The following is a 9769-nucleotide window of genomic DNA, read 5'->3' on the forward strand; positions in this document are numbered from 1 at the left end:
TTCAGTTTGAAATTTGAAAATCCGTTTAAAAAAAGTTTTATGATTTCTCGACGAATCATGCAAAATGGAGCAGCTTTGCAAAAAAATTGTATGGGATTTTTTTTACACGGCCGTGTAAAAAAATCCGTGTAAAAACAGAATCGGGTGTATGAAGAAAAGAAGGGCGAATTCCTAGTTGCTCCCTTATTTTTGACGATTGGTTTAAATAAATACCCTTGCAACGTTATTTTTCGCTACAGCTCTAATTATTAGATTTTGATTTATTTCAGGATGCTTGTGAACCGGTATAGGTGACCAGCATACATAAAACATATTTTAATATCTGATTCTCTCAACAATGCTGAGCGATTGAGACTGACTTTTTTTTTCTATGTGAATGGATTGCAAGACAGTGATGAGTAGATTTTATTTATAATCAATGTTAAATGGTGCTTTACACCTCGGGAAAGTTTTCTGCCGGATTTTGGTCCCTGTGCCCTGGGGAAAAAAATTGCGGGCCGAATTCCCGAGATGTAAAGCTACATTAAAGGATTTTATGCATACATATATAAAGAAATCAAGTCATTATTTGAATATTATGAAAAAGAAAGTAAATAACATCGTTATTTTTCTAACAATTTCACACATCTTCTTCTTCATTGGCATTACATCCCCACACTGGGACATTGCCGCCTCGCAGCTTAGTGTTCATTAAGCACTTCCACAGTTATTAACTGCGAGGTTTCTAAGCCAGGATACCATTTCTGCATCCGTATATCATGAGGCTAACACGATGATACTTTTATGCCCAGGGTAGTCGAGACAATTTCCAATCCGAAAATTGCCTAGACCGGCACCGGGAATCGAACCCAGCCACCCTCAGCATGGTCTTGCTTTGTAGCCACGCGTCTTACCGCACGGCTAAGGAGGACCCATAAACATAAACGAAACGAATATTTAGATACATGTGAGAGACGTTTACAACAAAATATGAGATAAGTAGGAAATCAAATATACTATTTCTTTTTATTAGTCACCAAATTTCTTCTCATCAAGTAAGGTGAAGGGTTTATTCGGGAATATATTCTATTCGGGCGAATGATCCATTCGGGCGAATGGTCTTTTCGGGCGAGTGGTCCATTCGGGCGAATGGTCTTTTCTGGCGTTTGGTCTTTTCGGGCGAATGGAATTCGGGCGTTTGTCATTCGGGCGTTTGTTATAGAACCGCTCAAGAACATTCATGTTCAATGGCTAAAAAAGCAATGATTTTCAATTTGAGAATATGCTAACATCTTCTCAATTGAGATACTGATACGACAAAAAATATCAGCAAAGCTTCTTCGTCGGAGAAAAATATCGAATTTTCTCATATTACGTCAGTTAAAATGACTTTAATTAACTTGAAGGTTTGTAAACAAAATTAGTGAAGATGAATTTCCTGATTTTATTATATTTGACAAGATCTCTGATGGCCTGCTTAATGAAGGCATGGCATTATCAAGGTTGCTTGGGTATGCTTGATAATTTGCTTGGCATCTAAAGCTCAATACCTGGTTATAACTGTGGAAGGGCACAAAAAAAACAAAAATTGAGATTCGACTATAAGTGAATTGCCATAGCCATAAGCTTGCAAAGAGCCAAGCAGAATGAGATTTTATCTAGTTCGTCATTCGCCATTCTGTAAATGAAGACACACCCTCGGTTTTGCAACTGGGAAACATTTATGGATAATCCACATACACGAAATAGACAAATGCAAAAGAAAAAAATACAAGTCATCGCGACAGAAAAAGTTGTGCAGGATAATCCCGATGAGGGAGAGAAAATTAGAATGAAAATGGCTACTATGCAGAGGCATTCTATTGGTAGTAATAGAATGTTCCAACTACACTCCGAAAATTTTATACGATTGGTATGACAATGGTCCTCCATAGCCAGGGATGAAACTATTACGACTCCGCCGTATCGAGATCATCGGCCTATGCCAGGGATAAACAGTGTTATTCCATCGTGATACTGTGCTTTACGACAAAACGCATGTTGGGTAAAATATGCGTTATATGCGTTTTGTCGTGCCCAATAGGGGACCCCATAGTCGCGGATTTTTGTTCTTCCTGTCACAAGGAGTAGAAAGTTTCAACATATTAATTCTGCTTGATATCTAATACCAAGTTCTGCATCTCCTACACATTAATAAAGCTTAAAAAAAAAGTTCTGCATCTCCTCTTCAGGATATATACATAAATCACTCAAATACACGACGTTATTCGTTGAAATTAACATTTTAAAGTCTGACTGAATTTGCCCTATAGTAGACCCCCTGGGGGTCCATAATAGGAAATTGCTTCCCTATAGTCGACACTTCATTTGATTTTTATGTTCCGTTTCGGGACGTTCTTTTTCCCTATTATAGACCCCCCAAATATTCCTGTAATGGACACTCTCGTGTTATTTTTTTTATAGAATTATGAAAAATCATCTAATTTTACTTTCTGTAACATTTCCAATACATTCCAATACATGGCTAGAGGGTCTACTATTGGTTGGGGGTCCACTATTGGGCACTTTACCCTAGATGAAATGTTTCCTTTTTAATCTTACTAAATTAATCTCATCTCGAAAGAAAGGAAAAAAAGGCACCAATTCCATCGGTTCTTTTTGCTAACTACTAGCCCATAGCTGATAAAATCACAAAAATAAAAAAATATATACAACTGCTTTTGTTTTCTTTTCTTTGTTGATTGTATGGATATGGGAGCTGTGAGATGAATTTCTACGCTATTCGACTTTAGATATACAACTTACAGTACAGCACACGATATAGGGGAACGGTTCCGCACTTTATCTCATAGCTTCCATGAGCACGCATGTTAGCAAATAGAAGCAACAAGATTGGTGCTGTATTTCTCTGTTTTGCGATGAGATGAAAATATGTTCAGAGAGATGGAAAACGGAACAGTTCCCCTATTCAATTTGCAAAAAACTAACCGCGGTGGAGGTTGGTAGGGGAGTACAGTGCAAAATGCACCCACGGGGCAAAATGGCTTCATTAAATAATTCACTCATATAATCTTTTGTATGACATTTCGGAACTAATGTTACCATTGCAATTCAATATTTGTTATTCATTACCGAGCTGCAATGGATAAATTGAGCAAAAACCCTTCCTTAAATTTTACGATTTGTGTTTCTTTCACCTCAATCGTAAGATTTTTGTTAAATCCATTAAGACAAAACAAACATCCATTCATTCAACATTATTTCACATGCATTTGAGTAATTGTACACCACTCGTACGTTTTGCCACAAGCCTATTTTAAAACATATTTTGAATGCGTTAGAAAGTCACGAAAACATTTTTGTGTTGAACGGAAGATGATTGAGAAATGTAGCTGGTTTTGTAAATTTTGTATCTGCACATTGAAATGGTTCGATACTCTTGTTTATATTGGTGAAAACATCGAAAAAGCTTAAGGAGTGCATTTTGGACTGTTTTCTCCTACTGGGATTCTGAGGGCTTATCGTGATCTTTCAATAATTTTGTTGTGGAGGAATTATCTCGCCCATCTAGAGAGTAAAAGAATGGATACGCGTAAACTTATACTTACAAAAATAAAAAAAATCACGTAAATAAAGTTAAAAACAAAGTAGGAGAATGTGGGTTCGAGTCCCGCCAAGGCACACGATTTTAATTAACGTTAATTTAATATCAATTTGTCCCTTTCGAAAACATGTGCTGAGCATATGCGCAGTCAAAATGTTTGACAAACAATTTTTTGGACAGTTTTGTATCAAACATCATTGCTTTATGCGTTGTTCATAACTATGGACTTTTCATGAGCCCGTGGTTGAGTGGTAAGCCTGCCTGTCCCTCCACCCGCATGGTCCTGAGATCGTTTACAATCAGTGCCGTTGGCATTTTCTTTTTTGGAATAGGAAGTTGGTATTTATTGGTAACCATTTGTGTTGATGGGTTTGATATGCAAGCTCCAGGTGTGGGAATCTCCTTCTTGGCATGGGTGGTTGTCATTCGTGAGGAAATAGTTAGCATCATATTTTTGATTACTGTGATGGTCCTTTCGAACTGCGTCTCAAGAATTTATTGTAACTCGTCTTAATATTTGCATGACTCGATGATCCCTTCAATATCGACTCATGGAGTGCTGACAGTTTTAGGCACATTTAAGGGTCACATACACATACAGCATGCTATAATGTCTTGATCACGTGTCCAAACCGTTGATCCACGAAAGAACCCTGCTCCAAAATTTACAGTAAAGCACCAACTGCACCTTTCCGCCTCCTACAGTTGACGATAATTCATTCTTATTGTCATCACTTCTCTATTTCCCTTTCGCCCAGCAGTGATGAAGGCAACGCCGATACCGACTGCGATTTACCTAAACTGTGTTGTGCTATCTTCTCCTGCTGCTCGTTTTGAGGTTTTCTTTGGGATTTCAGCTCGGTGTCTCGGTTTGGTAACATAAACAGAAACAGCAGTGGTCATTGTTGTGATGTGAGTTGAGAATTATCTGATATCAGCGGGGTCGACGCACGGTATGAAGATAGTCAACAGATGAAAATAAAATGATGAAGGGCTAATGTTTGTTTTTATTAAAAATAATTTTTCTATTCTTCTATCTGTACATTTTTTACAAATTTCGCTTACGTATATCACACACTTATATTTAATAGGAACATGGTTAGTTGGCTATAAAGGCATCACGCGTTTCAATCACTAGGAACGTACAGTTTTAATTCCATTTAGCCGTACAGTTACAAAAGTGATGAACATTGTTGATAACTACTTGCAAGATGGGATGGTGCATCATAACATCTATAGTGCTGCTGTAACTGTGGTTCTAATGCCTGGGATGAACTATAATCCAGTTGAGAAGTGAAATTCGTTGGAAGGCAGTATGCAGACCTTTCCGAAACATCGAATGATTGCTCTGGGCTTTGGATAGATTTGTCTTTTTTTGCTTTCATTCTTCGGTTCTGGAACCAAATTTTAACTTGACGTTCAGTTAGTCTTAATCCATTTGCCACTTCAATTCGGCGCCTTCTGGTTAGGTATTTGTTTGAATGAAACTCTTTCTCCAACTCCAATGTTTGAAAGCGCGAATATGACTGGCGAGTGCGTTTGGATAATTCCTTGCGATTACCTATGAAATAATGAAAGTATAATTAGTTTATGATCTTCAGCACTATTTTTATTTGATTAGTCAAATTACCTTCCGACTCTAGTTGTGAGGGCGATGATGCAGCAGAGTCGGCATATTTTGGCGAAAGTGGCGGTGTACTAACGCATTCATAGCTGGGCTCTACGGTAGTAGAGGAAGTAACAGCCTTGGCCCCGGGATACGATCTGCTTTCGAAACCAGTATTTGCTATTTCCAAAATACTATCAATGCTGTCGTCCGTCTTATTAGGTGAGGGTGGGATGAATTCAGGGACGATGCGGTCATTTGCTGGGACCATGCTATCAGTGATAGTAGAAGCACTATATCCTGGGTTGTACTTCAGTTTTTTTGCTGGATTTGTCAGTAAAGCTCTTAGAGCTGGCGAATCCTCTGGTTCAATTGACCTTTTCCTTTTGGCCGAAACCGTGATATCGTTTGTTATAGATTGCTTATTGATAGTTTGTCCATCGTGCATACGTTGATATGCTTTTGCTTCAAATCCGCTTTGATGGATATCTTCATCGTTTATCTTTGTTATCGCTTCTTTCATAGTAGATTGTTCATTAGAATGCGAAAAATAGTCACATTGATATTGATTATAGGCTTGTTGATTGTTCAATGACTGTTGATAATAACCGTGATAGCCGTGCTGGTGATAGTACCCATAATAGTTGCCATTATTTCTTGCAGTAGAACTATCTTGTTCCGTAGCATATGGTGAAGTCACATTTTGAGGAGTCTTATAGGTCGTAGATGTAGATTCAACGCGCTCGTTATGATAATTATTGGACGATTGACTTGGGTGCAAACTTTGATAACTCGTACTTTGTGAAACTGTAGATGGGTATCCATACCCACTCTGATAGTCCGGCGTAGGTTGTCCATAATTATAACAGGCGCTTATATAATTTGCACTATACTCCGGATAGAAAGGATATGCTGCAGCCATATTCACTATCCTGTGATTCAACTTCAATTTAAGTGATAATGATTGAAAAGTATTACACCGATATATGTTCCAAAAGGCACGTCAACTGATCACTGCAACCGATCCCGAGCACTTCACGTTGCAAAATGAAATCAATCGCTGAATTGATTTCCAAATTTTGACAACATACTTTTGGCACACGACTTGCATCGAAATAAATAACATAAAATATGTTTCCCTTCCCCTTCTGACAAGTTAAAATTCTACTAAATTACTTCTGCATGAGGCTCACGGGTGCGAAGGGAGAACAAAAAGTTCCGACGTTCCCCTCCCTAAACAGATTTGTTTATTACCCTAATCCGCTAGGAACGGTGTACGGCAAGTTGTGAGGGAAACTGCAATCCTAGGTGCAATATAATACATAGAAATGGAAGCGTGGCAACTGTATGTATATCCTTCACATTTCGTCTCAGGCAAAAATGTTATCATCCTTCGTGCTGCAGCAAGAACAAGATAAACAAACATTAATAAGTAAACATAAGGAACGTGTTTGTTGACTTCTGAAGAATCCGTTTATTAAGATAAGCGTGGCAGGGCAGATCGTCAAGGTCGCAATTGTAATTTCAGTTAATTGTTTTAACCTTGGTACGTAAAACATCGACGGCCTCTGAAACTTTTGATCATTATTTACGCTTCATGATGCCTGTCTTCTGATGGTATGTGACAGAATATTTTTTTGCTTAAGTGTTTGAAACAATCAGAAGCTGTGAAAATCAAGTAGCAATTGCTATATAAAACAAATATTTCACGAAGTTGGTTTAAAATTTTGCAATAGCATAACACTTCTACAAATATCTTTGGGAACAATTCTCTGATATAACACAAATATCGTTGTCATTGAATTAACCAATTAATTTTTTCAATTTGTTTCTAATTAATCGCATTCAAGCTACAGCCACTTGATGGCTTATAATACAAGTTCAAATAAATCTAAAACAACAGACAATTAAATTGTGTCACTTCAAACTTTTTTTTTTAAGATTGACGAAAAATGTACGAGTTTCTTACGTAAAGGATTTTTAAATAATCCCTTATGGTTTCATCAATTCTAGACCAGTTGTAATACAAAAACCGAGGTTAATCCACCTAGCAGTGACGATGCCTTTCTCGATTCAATTCCATGGTTTTGGCTTAGTGTGATGCAAATGCTGTACGGCAAATAACCAACCAACCGTATATGGTTCAACACACCATTTTCTTCATAACTTTTGAAGGCAATGACCGATCGTGATTATATTCAATAGTGATCAACTAGAGTTTGTCCCCCGTCGAGTGCAACTTGTCGGGAGAAAATCGGTCAAGAAATACTATATGAAAAAGTGGCTAATGTTTTTCGGTTTTCGTGTGCACACACACATACGCATACACAAACACATACACACGGACATACAGACATTTGTTCAGCTCGACGAGCTGAGTCGATTGGTATAAAACATCATGGATCTCCGAGACTTCTGGAGTGAAATGATAGCCTTTCGGTACAACTTTGTTGTACGAGAAAAGCAAAAAAATTAAATATCACATATGAGTTTTTTTTTCACTTGAAAGAACGGATTGTTCATTGGAACTGTAATATTGCTTAGCGTATTTAAGCTATGTCCCTAATTGATCGAACCCAAAACGTATACAGTTGTGCAAATTGATTCATATTTATATTGTTATTTTATATAACTCGGGCTTGATTCGAGCTGAAAAGGGTATCACAATCGGAAATCAACTAACAAACAGGGAGAATGCTCCCTCGCATTCGAACCCATCAATGAGGCACCATCGACAGATGTATCAGCGGTGGCCTACATTTGTGTGCCTAGTAAAGAAGAATCGCATCGATAGTTTCCCGATGTGCGCAAACCCTTGGTCAGTTACAACAGTGGTGTCACATCGCCTACCGTGCCATAGAGAAGAATAGTAGTGAAGCTTTAACAAACAAAAGAATGTGAAAAACCATTAATCATTCGATTCACGCAAGCGTCCCTTGTAGGTTTAATTCAAGACCTCGATTTTCTCATTTTTTTGTAGAAATATAGTAATGAAAATACAATTTACAAAAATGTAGCAATTGTGATAATATTCCAAAATAAACTTTATGTAGTTTAAAGGATTGGTTCCAAATACAGTCTAATACTTCAGTACAGTTTTTAACTTTTTGTACACGAAGACGCACTCTTAATTGAATTTGTTTACACAAACGGACCGATTTAACCACAGCCCACTAAACTAATTTTCAATGGGAAACAATAGAAGAGGATTTGCAACTTGCTTCTAGCGATACGGTAAAATAGAAGTGTAATAACTTTGATCTTTTTTTTTGAAAATAAAAAAATTACTTTTCAGAAGTCAATTTTTTAAGCCGATTAGGTCTATTTTGAATAGAAAACAAAACAGAATTCAAATGCAATCTTTTGTGATCAAATCGATTAAGAATGATTTCCCAAAAACGAGTGAGGTGAGCATACACGGATACACACATAAACATGAACACACATGAACATCCGGGCAGCAGGGACTATGTCCAAGGGCTTAACGGCTCCTCCCTACGGCCTCTGCGAGTTAGGGGGCTGCCTAGAAAGTGGTGGGGTTTGGCAGTGGGCTCTGTAAAACCTCTACAAAAAGCAAGCAGGCCAAATCAAAGTGACCGTGTGCCGCTCAATAGGTAGTGCGTGTGCTGCTTCAGCAGAGATCGAGTGATCTGCTTGTGTTGAGGCAGGAGTGTCATTGTGCGTCACCACTATTGTCACCTCGAAGAACAGCAGAAGATTGAGTGTGGACTGCGCATGCTGAGGCGTGTAGTAGCGTAGTATCGTTGATTGGTACCTACATACCGCTATTGACACCTCGAGTCATGCCAGTGGAGTGTTAGGGAGAGCACCCAAATAAGACTTACATGGTGCGATTGACATTTGGAGAAACTGCTTCGGTGGCAGAGTGGTAGTGGGTAAAATCCACACACCCACAGTGAGGCACACGTGGTGCACGGAGAGTGTCCCTACTTCGGTAGGGTAGCGCATGGTCTGCTTCGGCAGAAGAGTGAGTGATCGGCCTGTGCTGAGGAAGGAGTGTCGTAGCGGGTAACCGCAATGGTCACCCCGTGGCATGGCTGAAGTTTGTGCATATACTACACATGCTAAGGTAGAACTGTCTTAGCGTAGTATCTGTTGGCCCAGTCAGTTGACTCCTCGAGGCATGGAAGTGAAGTGTTAGTATGAGCATCCAAGTAAGTCTCAAATGGTTTGAGTGCCTGTGTGCCAAATGGTGTGAGTGCGTATGAGTGGTGTGAGTATTGCGTTAGAAGGTGTCATGTGGTGATCCTTGTTTAACAGCAGGAGTACGATTTTCAACAAAAGCAGTCAATTCATTAGTTTCGCAGATATGAACGTAAATAAATAAAAAGTAAAAATGTCACATACACATACATATACACACCCACACCAACATACACGTTCACGGAGGGCGAGATTGGCTTATCGGAAAAGCAGTTAGAATTCCGAAAAGGCAGATCGACGGTGGATGCAATTAGCACGGTCATTAAAGTTTCAGTGAGAGCGTCCAAGAAGAAGAGGCGTGGCAATCGAATTTTCGCTGTAGTAACGATTGACGTCAAAAACGCTTTTAACATTGC

General features: G+C 38.6%; 1 protein-coding gene across 1 annotated transcript; it reads right to left on the reverse strand.

The window, feature by feature from the left end:
• Positions 1–4570: 4570 nt before the first annotated feature.
• Positions 4571–6250, reverse strand: LOC134207989 (homeobox protein Hox-A5-like). Its single transcript, XM_062684096.1, has 2 exons — positions 5214–6250; positions 4571–5144 (listed from the first exon to the last, which is right to left on the reverse strand). The coding sequence occupies exons 1-2, from the start codon at positions 6109–6111 to the stop codon at positions 4756–4758; spliced, it is 1287 nt and encodes a 428-aa protein (XP_062540080.1). The 5' UTR covers positions 6112–6250; the 3' UTR covers positions 4571–4755.
• Between the last annotated feature and the right edge of the window lie 3519 nt (positions 6251–9769).

This window comes from Armigeres subalbatus, chromosome 1 (assembly GCF_024139115.2).
Source record: "Armigeres subalbatus isolate Guangzhou_Male chromosome 1, GZ_Asu_2, whole genome shotgun sequence".
Lineage (NCBI taxonomy): Eukaryota > Metazoa > Arthropoda > Insecta > Diptera > Culicidae > Armigeres > Armigeres subalbatus.

What these genes read in the sequence shown, in the direction of transcription:
- LOC134207989 (XM_062684096.1), bottom strand. Translation starts at nt 6,111, where the DNA reads ATGGCTGCAGCATATCCTTTCTATCCGGAGTATAGTGCAAATTATATA. An exon ending in CTCACAACTAGAGTCGGAAG is followed by an intron (nt 5,145 to 5,213) that starts GTAATTTGACTA and finishes ATTATTTCATAG; the next exon opens with GTAATCGCAAGGAATTATCC.